This window comes from Spea bombifrons, chromosome 12 (assembly GCF_027358695.1).
Source record: "Spea bombifrons isolate aSpeBom1 chromosome 12, aSpeBom1.2.pri, whole genome shotgun sequence".
NCBI classification, from domain to species: Eukaryota; Metazoa; Chordata; class Amphibia; order Anura; family Pelobatidae; genus Spea; species Spea bombifrons.
Genome location: NC_071098.1, coordinates 26,215,218 through 26,231,114, shown reverse-complemented (window position 1 = coordinate 26,231,114; position 15,897 = coordinate 26,215,218). Strand labels below are relative to the sequence as shown.

Sequence of the window (15,897 nt, the reverse complement as noted above, 5' to 3'; positions counted from 1 at the left end):
AACATGTAATAAAACCTGGATCTAAAAATAAGAAACAATGTGGTCAGAGTTTGAAAGGTTCTCCAGTCTACGTCTTTGACGTCGTCTACAACTGAATATCAAAAAGAAAATGTACATGTACCTTTACAACCATATGATCACATTGTCTTCACCATCACTAGGAGGTAGTCAAAGGTAATTAGTAGCTATACGTCAAAGTTTATGAAAAGGTAGACCTGGCAAGACGCTTTACCTCCAGGTCTAGGGTGTCAATGTGAGGTTCCCGTTTCTTCCTTTATTGTAGAACAGTCATCCCAACTGAGAGAAGTAAACGAACTTTAAGCAGTGACTTAATTCAAGTCTACGGAGGAAAGGACTTCACCGGCATTGCCATAAAGAATCAGCACATGACTGACAACAATGGTTGCTTCCAGGTCTGCAGATCAAAGGAGTTTATTGATATAAAATGAGCGAAAACCAGTTTTTGTCAATATCGACCTACGTTACGGAGTACAAGACTGAGTTTTATACTCAAATAATTGTATTTCATGGGAGCATTTGTGGGCAAGATACGGCTAAGCTAATTGATTGGGTTCCATGTGTTGCTTCACCTGGTTCCAAAATAGTTGTAATGATCAAGCAAGCCCACAAAAAAATGCCATAAGTCAGCCCCTGGGGTCTAATATTTGGGACATCTGCTAGACCCCATGTAGACCTATGTAGAGACCAGTATGCCCTGTGAGCTTTTTTTTCTCCTCCTAGGATACAGGAGGAAACTTGGGGGTCTGTATGAAGTTTTTTGCTAGCTTAGTACATGACACCCATTACTTCTGTGAGTGGTTCTTATCTTCATCAGAGGTATGGAGCATTTTAGGTATCGGATACATATTATCTAGGTCGTTGGTCCAATTGACTAGAGTAAGATGCCATGTTACTCACCTGGTGTAGCTTCCCATTTGTGAGTGAGGATGGACGGGGACTTTACTGCTCCGAATGGTTAGGGGTCTAGTTGATTGAACGGTTGTGATGCGGTATCTCCATTCAGAAAAGATGGGGGGGTTCCTTCTTGGAAGTTTGGGTTAAATAAGAAAATATGCATGGAATAACACCAGCGTAAGACTGAACGGACTATCTTCAATGCTTTGGTTGTGGAGTATAACAGTGGGTCGTTCTTTGAATGTTCTGGCAGGATGGAGCAGATTGAGCCGTGTTAATAAATCTCGATTCACTTGATAGCCTACCTCCTAAGACATGTGAGGTCCGAGTCCCTAGTGTCTGGTAGATCAATGAACATTTGTTATAGTTTGTAGAGACTGATGCATGTGTTTTGAGTACCGTAGTTTATCCTCTGCCAGTGTTAAGAGAACAGGTAGAACTTGTAAAACATATCTGATTTTGTTTAGAAAAACATAAGTAATGGTCCATGAAAGCTAGATGAAGCTTTCTAGATGAAGGGTGTTCCATGTTTTGAGTTCCTTTAGAACATTCTAGATAGTAGGGACATTATTAAGTATTAACTTATAGTCCATATAACCTGGCGCTCATCGTACACTAGAGAAAGGCATGTGGGTCTTACTGAAGAGGTTCCAGTTTATCTAGGTTAGATCCGAAATGGCAGGTAAGCATTTGACTCCAAGACTAACAGCACTAATGCCTTGAAACAAATCTGTAAAGATCTGTAAACCCAGAGCTCGGTATTCTTAAAATTAGCTGTAGGGCCAAATTGATGAAAACTAGAGAATTGGCACCCTTAACAAAGCCCTCTTCGTAACATAATCAGCGCTCTCTCTTTACTGTTAACAGCTATAAATGTTTGAGGCGAGTCAGATATTACAAATAAAACTTAAGAACTGCTGTCCAATAAATCCGAATTTTATGAATAGGTTTTTCCAGGCCACGGTGTCAGGTTTTTTTTTCTTGTTTTTTTTTTTTAACATTAAGAAGCATGAGTGGTGGCCCTCCTTGGGAGCAGTAACACTGCGAGAGCCACTATCAAATTGGTGGTGGAGGGGGCAGCAATGTTACAAAATTGTAGTTTGCCAAAAAGGTTAGTTACCAAAATAGAAATTACATGTGATAATGCTTAAAAGCCCCCAGAGAATATGTGCATCTTGTAGCCCCCCCCCCCCCCGGATAGGAAACCAGCTTTAAAAGAAACAATGTGGCTTTCCCAGTGCCTGTTCTTGGTTGGGGAAGGGCAGGTGATATCTTGGAGGCTCTCACACCTGGCCATGTTACCAAACTCTAGGCCTCATGGCTCTCTTTCTTTGTAGGCGTCTTCTTCTGGCCTTCAGGACCACTGGCAGATGTCACTGATGGTTGGTGGAGAGTCCTGATAATTGGCAGATGGCGAAGTGGCCTCCTATGTGTCCCCCCCCCTCCCCAGCAGAAGTTTTTACCACTACATGCAAGACTTCCATTAAACATCTGGAGAAGACAAGCTGCTGATCAGTCTGACTGATGGGCAGCTTCACCAAGATGAAGATTAACACAACCCCCCCCCCCCCCAACTAGCTGGACTAGCAGTATTAAAAATAAAACCCAAAAGAACTGAAGACAGGGCACTTAAGACAATTTAACATATTTTTGGTTGTATTTTTAATTATTTTTTCCATGTGCTTAACTTCTTCAGGTACACGGCATTAATGGCAGACGCTGCACACAACCAAGCTGCACCTGAGAGACAAACTTTCAGCTTTAGCCGCTGTAACAAATACAATATATATATATTTATATTTCTCTGGAAAATAAACAAAAAAAAAACAAACCATGCATATTGCACATTGCGACACTATATAAAATAAGACTCTTTATATACAGATAAGTAATTTGTTGACTTTTTTTTTTGCGGTTTTGCATGTTTTTTTCGGTTAGCATGGCACTGTTTTCCCAAGTCTTTAAACGCGGGATTCGTGACCCGGAAAGGTCGGACCTTGGCATAGAATAAGCGAAGAGTTGGCAGTAGGACCCGGGTTATGAAGACACAGACGGGGACATGCAGCAGACGCCTCTCGCACACAAACAACCTCGATAAGGGACCGGCTGACATAGCAAGAAAAGCGGTTCTATCCTAAGGTGTCCAGCTGTTACCCATGCAGGACTCGGATTACTACGCAAGTCACTTAAATTCCCCATGCCTTACGGAAACAAATGGATTTCACTACAATGGATGCTTCCGCTATATGACCCGATCTATTCTTTCGCTACAAATACATCCACAGCATTCCCTTTAGGTGAACATACGTGTGCTAGTGTATGTTCTTATCTACGAAGGCCGGTTACGGCCCTCCGCTCTAGAATAGACAATATCTCTCTTTGAAAAGGGACGTTTAAATGGTGAGTACGATGCGGGTTTTCAAAGCGATGGGACCCAAAGGGTTAAAGCCCAAGGTGTTCACAATGGGAGTTTTTTTTACATAGTTAACTATTTGTTAACAGGAACACAGTTCAGAAAGACACGGGTTTATATATTTCAGAATCGGAGAAGACGTTTGCGACAAGTACTACAGATTTTAAGTTTCACGGCCAGACGAGCTTTTACCAAACCCACGAATGAAATAAGATGCATCATTTAACCGTTTGTTTTCCTGTATTTATATATATATATATACATATCATATATATATATATATATATATATATATATATATATATATATATATATATATATATATATATATACACATACATACATACATATCTTATATATCTTATATATATACATATATATATATATACATACATACATATCTTATATATCTTATATATATATATATATATATATATATAAACATATTATATATATATATATATATATATATATATATATATATATATATATATATATATATATATATATATAAATTCTTAACGGTTCCAGATTTTCATTCAACCGGAGAAGTAGAAAAAGTGAAGCTGGAGGTAGCAGGGTTCCTGCGAATGCAAAGAATCCTGTAAATGAAAATGAAGACGGGGGGGGGCGACTGCGTTAACAAAAGGGTTTTTAAAAATAAATCACAGGTCATTTGTAGGACCTTGTAGTTTTTTTTCGCAGGGGGATCAGCGATTTACTGTAGGATCTAGCGCTGCATCTTAAGAAGGTGCTTTTCTTGTGGGCACAGCTAGCGCCATTCATAGATCTGGTCAACAGATCCGGACAGACAGAAAGCATATGTACGTAAAAAGGAAAATACTGCAGAGTCCACATCGGAACTATGAACCCATCTGCTATGAAACAATACTCGTTTTGGGTAAAAAATACTTAATATATTAAAATAGAAACATACTGGTGAACGGTACATAAAATAGTCACATTTGCGTCACGGTAAAACATTCTTTAAAAATATATAAGCTTAATAGTCATGTCTGCCCAACAGCCCATACTATAGGTAACACGGGGGAAATGTGTTAATTCAACACGTTCTGGGGACCTTTAAAACCCCCCGAATGAAAAGCAGATGTTTATAGGGGAGCTGAAGTCCCAAAACATGCTTTGGGTTTCTGGATAATGCAAAAAAAAATAAAAATAAAAAAGATATTTACATTGTCATGTAATCAGTTTGGGTAAGGATGACGGGAATTCTAGGTTAGTAACAATGAGCATGAATCCAACATTTCCCCCCCCCAAATCTAATCCTCGAGTTGCGTGGCCAAAGAGAAATACGGTGTCTGGAACCGAGGGGGTTACGAGTGACCCCACCTTTCGCAAGCGTTCAACACTATTACACCTATCGCTTGGAGAACCAAATGGAAAAGGAATTCCGTAAAACGCGTGGGTTCTATTTCACAAATATGGCGTCATTTAACGGGAAACAGAAAGATAAGTGTCTAAGTTACGCTGACGAGGGTGGAAAACTGTCCTCTAATACAGTAATAAAAACTTTAATCAATGCCGGTGGCGCTGCCTAAAGACAGGTGAATATACACGTTAGGATATATTTATAGATATACATACAAATAAAGTTAAAAAGGAAAAAAAAAATAGGTGAATACAACTATTTGATAAACTAGCACATCAGACACGTTCACAATGTCCACGGATCGGGATGCTGGCTCTCAGAACCGGCTCCAGTGTGTGCCGTACAACGCTTTGTGTTCACAATACAGATTCCCTCCGCGGCAGCCGACAAAGCCGGGACGTCAGCTTTTTTTTGGCCGCGCAGACAAAGTTCCGCACATGGGCCGAGACCGTGACGGTAAGTCCTGCCACTCAACGACCAGAGTCTTCAGAGAGATGGAGAGAGAGATCACTTTGACAGTTTGCTGATGACTCTGATCAAGGCTGCGTTCTCATCCTTTAGTCTTTGATTGTCCGCTTTCAAATCTGAAAGAACCTAAAAAGTAAATCGGATGTCAGAGTAGGGTTCTTCGATCACATCGACTTAAACAGACGCCCCAGCCATCATACGCACGGTCCCTTCACATGTCTGTGGCATCCCCCCTTTCCCCAAACTATTAGTTGCACAGGAGTTGTGTTCAGCTGAACCTCTATTAACCGCAATCAGCATAAAAGGTTTTTACCAATCAGACATATATTACATCCGCCACGGATAAGGAGGATTACTAGAATACGTCATTAAAGGTTTTACTACACACCCCCCACAGCCCCCCTGTACTGTAAGACATACGCAATATATCTTTATAAAGATATGCACTATTCCCAAGCGCCAATTATCATCCCTGAGCACGTACGGCGGTGAGAATTTCTACTGCAATACAGTGAAGCAAATAGCGATGTTTTCATTCATCCGCACTCAAGGTACTACCGGCTTATATCAGAAGAATCAGTATCGATGTATAAATGATGATATTTATTCTGTAAACAAAGTACTGAAGTTTGTTAAAACCTCATGTATAAAAACGATCTGAAAAATACCTTTAACTCTTCTTCTAATTCAGCAGCTTTTCGCTCCAACGCCCTTCGCTCCTAAGAGTAATAGAATGAGATAAAGTGACTTTAGTTCAAATCCCAAACATTACTTTGTGCTCAGAAGATCCATAACCCGTGGTCAGATTTATCCAAAGCGAAGAAAGAAGCCTTAAACTCTACAATTAGATCCATACTACATCATTTTCTAGGCATGGATTAGCGGGTAGCATTCCGTTGAAGACGAATGCAGTTATCGTGCCATCGTCGAAAAATTAGAGAACTTTGAGAACTTCAGAAGTCTCTTTTCCAGATGCAAAGAGATCTCAGAAGTTCTGCAGCTTTTATGATTAAAAATATATTGCCGTGATCCCCCTCTTTGTGTAGATATAACCATTTCCCTTGCTAGGCAGCATGAGAAACAAGTCCGGATCGCTGGGGTCACACGGAGAGGCAAGGATCCAAATTCAGATTGCCGGGGGTTTAATCCAGCTATAAAAGTACTAGAATGGTTTTAATGGCAAACATCTGACCCGCTAATCGCAGAAATGAGGTGGAAAGCTGTATAATCGTTGGAAACGGGTCATCCCAAGAGCGAATACTTACAAATCTCTCTAGCTCCAGTAAAGCAGGTCTCTCTGCATGCCGTTCTTGCCTCTGATGAGAAAGATAATCGTGTCAAGTAATGAGTATCGCTTGGCCACGTTCATTCTAAAACTATTAAAACTGCCAGATTGTGGCCCCGTATATCAGAAGACATATGGTTGGAGAATGCGGTGATGCTACACGCAAAAATACAGGCCGTAAGTGCAAAAACAGACAAAAAAGGTCTGGTCCATCGCAGCCTCTAACCTCACGTGGCTTTGATGACCTCGCGCTTCCAACAAGCCGCAAACGAAACTAGCGATTTGTTTGCCGACCTCGTTAATATCTGGGATAGGCTGTTGGATTGAAGAACAGCTTAAGGCCTGGAGATTTATCTTATCGGTACATTAGCTAGCATCACGTAACACGTGTACGGGGAACATGCACCCAACGGCCATTGCGGTTACACCAGAAAACAAGCTAAAAGAAGATACCGGGAAGATGAGAGGTCTACCTGCGTCACTCGTTCCAACTCCAGCTTCAACTGAGTGAGTTTCAGCTCGGCCTCTTGAAGTTGTTCCCTTAGGGTTTCGTTTTCTGACATCATGTTGTCGTATAACTAAGAAGAGCAGACGCGACAGGAGGCATGAAACACAAACCCAACACAATAATACACAAACATTAAAGAGAAGTCAGACTGATTAGACGTGAAGCTGTTTATGGAACCAATCGCTCGGTGGAGAGTTTTATTTTTTAACGGCCACGCTGTAACATATAAAATCCAAATAAAGCGTATAAATGTTTTATAGCGCTGCTGGATTATGCCGGTACGTGCAAGTTCACATTCACCCGGGATCCACGATTAGGAGATCCGGCTCCGTACATTAGATGAGGAGCAGACTGGGAACTGTCAGTGATAATTCTGTCTGGGTCAATATTTTGCAGATATTTTAAATAAAATTGACTCCCCCCCTTACAGAATCAGATCGTTTTTCCTCTTGTGATGTTATCCACCCAACCGCCTTCCATACAATTGCCAAAAAAGGAGTAAACTCTTACGGAGAACAGATAGCAGATGACCTTAACGTCTATACACACCCGTTCAAGTTTGGGGTTACTTGGATCAGCGAACACAATGTGCCATTGGAACACAGGAGTGATGGGAGTGATAAAGGGCCATTGGAGTACAGGAGTGATGGGAGTGATAAAGGGCCATTAGAGCACAGGAGTGATGGGAGTGATAAAGGGCCATTGGAACACAGGAGTGATGGGAGTGATAAAGGGCCATTGGAGCACAGGAGTGATGGGAGTGATAAAGGGCCATTGGAGCACAGGAGTGATAAAGGGCCTCTGTAGGCCTAAGAAGAGATTCCATTAAAAATGGTTTCTGGCTACAATCAGTCATTTACAACATTAACCCCGTCTGTGCAGGATTTCTGATCCATTTTATGTTATTTTAATGGACAAAAATTACTAAGTGACCCCAAACATTTGAACTGCTGTGCGTGTTGTATATTATACAGTTTATATAGAGTTTTAAGCATGGATGAGAATACAAACTTTTTTGCGACAAACTTATAGATCAAATAAAGTTGCTATTTTTCCAAGAGCTAGAAAAATGAGCAAACTAGAAGTTTCTGCCTGCAAACAGATTGTATATTTCCATTAAACGGGACATTAAAATAAACTGGGAGCCCGCGTTGCCTCGAAGGAGAATTTTATAGGGGAGCATTTTTAATGTAATTATCACCACTATATCATCAGCACAAGCTTATTAACCTCTTACCTTTTTATAGTCTTTGTCTGCCTCGTTTTTAGACCCTGAACTGCTGTGTCTGTTAAAGGAGTAGGTCCCAGCTCTATAGGGTAAAATACTATTCACGCTGTCCGTTAACCTGTGAATAAATCACATATATATATATAATAAATAAATATATTATATATATTATATAATTACTATAATATAATAATAAATATAATAAATAAATATTAAAGTAATAATCACCCGTGTCCCGACGTATCATTGTGATTTACAGACTCCGTGTCTTCATTCTCTGTACCCTAAGAAACAAAGAGGGCGACATTATTTTAGGAGCCGTTTTGCAAACGCCTGGAACTGATCTGGAACTGCAAACGGTTGGGGGTTGTGAATAATTGTGAAACAATTTTAACCCTCTCACAGCTCATCCTATTTTTGTTATTTTACAGGGCAAAATAGTATGTTTTGTGCTCATGTTTAACCCCTTGTTTCTCCCCACACAAGCGTTTCGAGGCAAAACAGCAAATTCCCAAGGCGACGGGGACAGTTCAGGAAGGGCTGCCCGTCCCCAAGCATGGCTATAAAATAATCTCTATTCTTGTAAAGCGTAAAAGGAGCACACAGTATGTGGCACACGCTTTGATCACGTGTGTTGCCCACGAGCTCATACAGGATACACTGGCAATGCGAAAAACATCTTGGCTTAATGCCATTAGTAGGACAATACCATCTAAACGTGTGATAAGCGATCCTTCATGCCTCCGTCTACCCCGCCACGAATGACCGATTGACCTATATTGACTACAGCGATAAGTAATGTAGCCAAGTAATTAAACTACAACTCCCATAACCCTCAGCTACCCAAGGTCAAGCCAAAAGTAAATGTGTAGTCCGGAGCCTTCTATTTGTGAGGCTGCGGATGGTTGTTGAATTCGATGCTTCTATTATAATATAGGTGTCTTACCCCGTACGAATTGACGCCCGTGTATAAAGAATTCTGCTCTTTCCGCCATCGTCTTCTGTCTCTTGTTGTTAAATGGTTTTCTGTTTCTTGTTCATCTTTGCTCACAGTTTCAAGTTCTACTGGGGAGGGGGGGGGGAAATCAAACCATTAGAATTAAATATAGTCCATTTTGCCCATGCTGCTTAAAAAAAAAATAATAGGCTGAGAGCAAGAAATGTGCCGCTCACCCGCCCAGCAATAGAATGAGCCTTTTTCATTAAACAGCGTGAAAAATCATAAGTTACTTTATAGCACTTCAAACCCGTCAAACCCGTCTCAAACAGTCTAGTCCCCAAACTTAAACTTTTAAATGTTTTATGTCATTTTGTATTATTTAGAAATGAAACTTCTGTTTCTCCTGAACTCTCCTCCCAGTTGCCTCGGCTGAAGCCAGGACGATCCGCTCCGCAGCAGTCATTACCCCGTGTGTTGGGAAAACATCAGGGAACGTACATGTGATCGGCTGCTGCGGTTTCTATTGGCTAGAATGGGAGCTCTACTGAGCATGTGCAAGAAGCGTACTGACAAATGCCCACCGCTTACAGTACAGGCAGCAGGGGAGGCGTCAAATAAGCGAAAAGTCTCCTTTTCTAACAAATAATTTAATACCAGTTCACATTCAGCAGCGAGTCCGTGCAAAATGCACCCTAATATGACCCCAACGTTAAAACTGGGCTCCTTTAATAGTATATGTAAAGAGCGTGATGGGCTATTGCAGGGGTGTCCAACCTGCGGCCCTCCAGCTGCTGCAGGACTACATCTCCCATTATGCTCTTTCAGCTAAGGGGCTGGCTGAAGGAGCTAAGGGTTACCTTTCTTTGCTTCGGAATTCACAGTATTTTCAGTGCTTGGCAGCCGGAACCTTCTTGACAGATCCTGTTCAAAACATTAAAGAATCAACATGCGAGAGATGAGCTTCATACTAAATGAATAGAAAAATATAGGACATCCCCCAATCACCTTAACGGAGATGCTAAGGTAGCATACTAAGGAGTGTACTATTTACCCGGCGACTAAAGACGACTAATCGGTGGCCTTTTGTGGTTTTCCTTCATGTTTTAAACAAGTTGTGTAGCATAAAACACAGTAAATGGTAGAAAATCTATCGCTGATATAAAGGAATGAGCTGAAACATCGTTCTGTCCTTTGAGATTCTAGGTGGTCACACGACTAAAGGGCTAAATCCACCGATGGGAGGTTGTGGACATCACGCTCACTGGGGGGGGCCCAAAACACGACGAATAATACCCCAAAAACAGCACCAACAGTTACAAACACCCACCGAATTTTCAGTCAGCTGACCCTTCACCAGTCTCTCTCTCCCATCTTCACTTTGGGAGTCAGAAGATGGCGCGTTATCAGCTGGCTTCACTAACGTCTTCTCTGCTTCTTTCAGATCAGTAAGCGTGACGCCCTAGGAAAGAACACACGGGATCACACAGCTGCTGTATACACGCACACGCAAACATACAAATCAACACCTTCTGAGCGCCAATCACGTGGACGGTACCTGCGTGGATCGCCTTGACTGTCTCATGAGGCGTGAACGTGCTTTCCGTTGAGATTCAGACTCTTCATCGCGGACGGGTGCTTGATACGACCTGATGAGAACATTAGTGTTAGATGAGAACATTTGCGGGGTAATATTTCCATAAATACGGTGAGTAGCTCTTTACATGCTGCCCTCTTCGGCAATTAACGATTAGAGCATCCGTTGCCATACGTGCCAAACGTAGACATCCTTTTACTAGGCAAACACGGTCAAAATAAACAGGGGAAAACGTTTAAACAGCGAAGGAACGTAGTGCCGTATTAGTACAAAACAATATTAGCGATCATTCATTCGCTTAAAAGCCGGTGAGAATTCTCTTAAGACGCGTGCAAAATTGGACAAAATGGGGGGCATGAAACATCTCGGAAAATATGAAGTGGCCATCAACATGAACCATTTGCCCAGCACCAAAACCATAGGAGGAGAAGAGCATGCGGGGGTGAGGAAGGTGCCTTACCTGCGCTGATCTTTCGGGTCAGTGCTGGAGACCGTGCTGGAGGACGAAGTGGAGGAATTGGCAGTCATGCTGGAGAAGGTGTTTGTGTGCAATTGTGTGGTGGGAACCATGTCAAGTCTCATCTGTAGTCCACCTTCTAAGTCTCTAGCAGAATGACCGAAGTAAAGTTTGTTGGGTGGTGTTTTGTTTTTTTTGTTTTGTTTGTTTTTTTTTCCCCTTCCTAGCACAAGTGTGGAAGGAAAGTCTTTTTTGAAAGACTTTACGTTCCCCTTAATAAAAGTTACATCTCTTAAAACATTAGAAGCTAGCACAGCTTGAAAAAATGATATGGTTTTTGAGTGGGTTTGTTTAGAAGGTCTACAGAAAAACACAGAGTAAAAATCGGAAAGACAAGAGATTTTAGTGCTCTGTTAAAGACGGCAAAGAAACGGTGCTGTGATCAGGGACGTGAAGGACGGGTTTCACGGCACACGCAATACTCACTCTCTCTTGGCTTGCGGCACAGGGTCGGCTTCAGGCAAGGTGAAGATCCGTCTGGAAGGAGTTGGCTGAACCCGAGCCAGAAGCGGCTCTTTAGTCTAAGGGATGGAGATAAACAAACACGTTGAGGAGAAATCGAAACGCTCCGATGTTTATGGTTAAACCGTTCATACATATATTATTTATAGACTTTAAAGAGACGGTGTGAGGGAGGACAGTATATAAACGTGGCTCCAGATCAAATGGGGAACGCTCTTGGCCAATCTTTGACGCTATACTCAAAAAGATAGCACCTCCCGGTGGACGGAGAAGAGATGGTTACGTTTATTATGGAAATTGACAACAGTTTTGAAACTATGTGCGGAATTCTTCCTTTTCCACTCTCCCTTGATGAGAGGAACCAAAAAAAACATTAAGTGCTCACCCGTTCTTGGGTGTCCAAACGGGGACTGGAAGCAGAGCGCTTGATCCCGGGCTCTTTGGCGTTACTGTCTTCTAGTTTGGCATCTTGCAGAACCCCGAAGCTGCCCGTTTTGCGTAAGCCCGCTCTTACGTTGGACAGGGGTAACTCACTTTTCTCAGTGATGCTGCCGGTTGCCCCAGTGAACTAAAGACATGGAAGAAGCGTATATATAGAGGGAGTCGCTCTAAACAGAACCGCATTTCCTCACACGCATACATAAGATACGCTGATCGATACCATCGGGGATACGAGCTGAAGCTAAAGAAAGGTACGCGACTCTATCGTGATAAGCCAGGATTACAAAATCACTACGCGATGCACGGATCGAGGGGATTTTAAAATCATGTATACAAATCGACGGCACAAACCGGAAATAAAAATAACCTGTATACAATGTAAAAAGCTAGGACCGGGATAAATAATACTAATAATTACTAATACTAATAAGTCTGAAGTATTGAAGCATCCCATGTTTAAACGTAAGGTCTATTCTTTGATACATAATTTTGCTTTGACCCAGCTCTTCTCTATTATGATATCATTTATAAATATTGTATAATTACAATTGCAGTTCAACCATAAATTATTTGATTTCTCATATTCCGGCCAGTGGTTCTTGGCACGCAGCATGAAAAATAATCATACTATATATCCAAATATACGCAGAGGGCAACAAGGACACTCGGAAAGTTGCTATAAGGTGGAAGATTTGGGTTTGGGAAGACCCAGCGATCGCCTGTTTCTGGCTTCATCATACATTGGAAGTCTTACCTTGTTAACCTCTGTTCAAAAAAACCATAAGTAATAAGAAACGGTTTGTAAACCCTGGTGGCATAATTCATGTCGTAGGATGAATTATTGGGGGTGAAGAGGTTTACAGATCTATGCCCAGGAATGATCTAGAAGCTGATGACGGGGGGGGGAGGCGCAGTATATAAGACAGATGTATAGCTAGGGCACAAGCCACAGATACACAGCTAGAGTTTAGTAGGACACATAGGAAACGGATACGGCTCTTCATATCCATTTCAGGGTGAGTGAGAGTGAAGCTGAACGTACAAACCGTAGCGATATATCCACTGTCTGCATACTCAGAATGGGTGTTATACTGGACGAGCGTCACTGCGTTTTACCGCAAGCAAATCAGCGCAGGAACGGTTTAGTTTCTTGAGTTATTATTTGACTCCGCCCCCAGCAGCCTTTGCCAGAAACAGGAAGCATTCGTCAGTACACTTCCTGCACGCGCTCGGGGCTCAGATTCTAGTTGAGCAGCAGCAGCCAATCACATGTAGGCTATCGGCTATTCACAACAACGGATGTGCGTGAGCAAGACGTTTACATACTAATGCCTCTTGGTTTCAGCAGACTACTGAAGACGAGGAGAAAAAAAATGAAAAGTTAATTCTCCAACGATTAAAGAAAGCCTGCACGGATTTGCACACGATAAAACGCACCAAACCCCAAGCTAAACGGTTTCCAACATGCATTTCAATATAAAAAACACAGATTTTGGGGACTTGATTGTTGCTATAATTTAGCAGCCAACTGGCAAAAAAGGGCAAATCTCTACCGTGTGTATTTACAACTGCGAAATGTAAAAGGGCTCCATTATCTAAACAGAACTTATAATCAGTATAGAGCACATGATGTGATCTTTACACTGCAAATCTGACCAGGGCTCTAAGGGATCGTAACTTCTAGGTGAGCTGAGGATTGACGCCAACAGGATGGATGAAGCCCCAATCCGGCAGATCGGATGTGATATATATATATATATATATATATATATATATATATATATATATATATATATATATATATATATATATATATATGGAGCAATCACATTGTTGCTATATATGGAAAATATCCAATGTGTAACCAGTACATCTGAAGTTATGCAGCCAGTGATATATTATCTATATATGATAGAAGGAAGCAACGCATCTCTGTCAGGATGGATGGATCATTCATGGGTCTAAATAAGCAAATAAGGAAATCATGTTCCCAAATTTCCAGTCGCAAAGAGTTAATAACCATATGGGAAAAGAAAACTGTTCTAGCTATTACAGGTGATGGCGGAGGTGGTGATGATGGCGGTGGTGGTGATGATGGCGGTGGGATGTTTTTAAGCCTCTATTGGGAATGAAGAGGAAGACGGGAAATAAAAATGTAAACATCCATAAAACAAAATGAAACACGCACAAGCATTCACTACAAACAAGGCAAATGATGCTCACCGCAGCCTTTTGGCCTCTCTGGGGCACCAGAACGATGCCGGTTTTGCGCAAGCTCTGACGCCACATGGAGGGACCTACCGGTCCAGCGAGGGGCAAGATGGGAGTGACAAAGGTGAGAAGGGGCTGGCGGGATGGAAGGCGAAACACAAGCAGCCATACAGACGCGATTGAGCAATATTGGGACAAAAAGGGTTGTCGAGGGGGGTGAAGCAGAAGAGAAAAAAAACAGAGAAATCAAGACAAAAAAACGTGGAGACCAAGCAGTCACCTCAGATGGAAGGGACGAGGCAGCGGGAGGAGGAATAATGAAGAATGATTAGAGACAGAAAGGGAAAGACAAAGACAGAAAAGAAAAATCGGTCCAGGACTAGAAATATCATCTAAAGCAACACAGATTAAAGAACCCAGAAAAGCCAAAAAGGAATTCCGTAAGCGACGGCTTTTGTTTAATCACAGCGCTCCCCCCCAACACTTCAGAGGTTAGGTTACCGGGAAATGGCAGTGGCCCCCAAGTAATGACGTTTACACGTTTTTGATCTGTTCCTCCAGATCATTGATGGCCCCCCTCGTGGTCCCACCTCGCGCATGGACCCTCGCTGCACCTGCGCCGTCCGCCGCCTAAACAATTGCTTGCTCGAGTGTTCAAAGTGCAGGTAACAGCTCGTCACGCCGCATTTCTGAGGGCTATTTAGAGCGTGCCAATGAAAATTGGGCAATACCCAGGGAAGCGAGGCGTGCAGATAAATATTTACAATAAAACCCGCGCTTGTATCCCGTCGCGGTTTTGTTGCGGTGATTTATTCCAGCCTCGCAAAGTACACGGAACTGGAAGATTTTATCAGAGCCCAAAGTATTATGACTTCCAAAAAGGGACATGTCAGCAAAAATTAGGCACAATCATTTTTTTTTTTAATTTATTTTAAAAAGGATACTGCACTGGAATGGGCTATTTTTTATTATTATTAAAATTATGTAAAATGCAAAAAATAAATAAAACACCAATAAAAAACAGTCAATAAAGTTAGTAAGACTGAATCGGACTGTCGTCCTGGTTGAAGCAAAATATGATGTTGGCGTACCACCCGGGCAAAGCGGGACTCCGGGAGGCGAAGTTAGGGAGGTAGAGCGCCACTCAAACTGGCAGCGCTAACGCGCATGCATACAATCCTGCGCATGTGGGGTATGCAGTTTATGGACAATTTTGGGGTCCCGAATCCAGCTGAGCGCTACCTCTGTCCACCAAAAGCGGGAGGGTGGTAGAGCTCGGTGGGGCAGCAGGACAGAGTTAGGAGGCATGTGGATATTCCATAAATTGGGCCGTACAGATAAATTACGGTAATTCTCGTTGTGAACGGGCGACATGGAACGACGTGTTTGGCCCAAAACGTTACAAATCCAGGATAATCAGCTAGCCTTTTTTTACTTCCTGTAACTGTGGCTCTGAACGTAAACGCTACATATTAACTCACAACGCTCCGTGTCATCTAGGGAAAGTGATAGGAAAGTGGGGATC

At 42.1% G+C, this 15,897-nt stretch overlaps 1 protein-coding gene across 2 annotated transcripts in view; it reads right to left on the bottom strand.

Annotated features, from left to right (window-relative positions):
* Positions 1-4,821: 4,821 nt before the first annotated feature.
* PPP1R12C (protein phosphatase 1 regulatory subunit 12C) overlaps positions 4,822-15,897 on the bottom strand; it is a 30,432-nt gene continuing 19,356 nt past the window's right edge. Inside the window, exons 10-22 of one of the 2 annotated variants that reach the window (XM_053452236.1) lie at positions 12,106-12,288; positions 11,685-11,779; positions 11,202-11,345; positions 10,703-10,793; positions 10,475-10,606; positions 10,005-10,068; positions 9,154-9,272; positions 8,436-8,491; positions 8,217-8,325; positions 6,945-7,049; positions 6,452-6,502; positions 5,855-5,905; positions 4,822-5,312 (exon numbers count right to left, since the gene is read on the bottom strand). In XM_053452236.1, coding sequence (XP_053308211.1) covers positions 5,226-5,312; positions 5,855-5,905; positions 6,452-6,502; positions 6,945-7,049; positions 8,217-8,325; positions 8,436-8,491; positions 9,154-9,272; positions 10,005-10,068; positions 10,475-10,606; positions 10,703-10,793; positions 11,202-11,345; positions 11,685-11,779; positions 12,106-12,288 — 1,287 coding nt within the window. In that variant the 3' untranslated portion in view covers positions 4,822-5,225. The remainder of the gene's footprint in view (positions 5,313-5,854; positions 5,906-6,451; positions 6,503-6,944; positions 7,050-8,216; positions 8,326-8,435; positions 8,492-9,153; positions 9,273-10,004; positions 10,069-10,474; positions 10,607-10,702; positions 10,794-11,201; positions 11,346-11,684; positions 11,780-12,105; positions 12,289-15,897) is intronic. The other variant, XM_053452237.1, reaches the window with a different exon arrangement.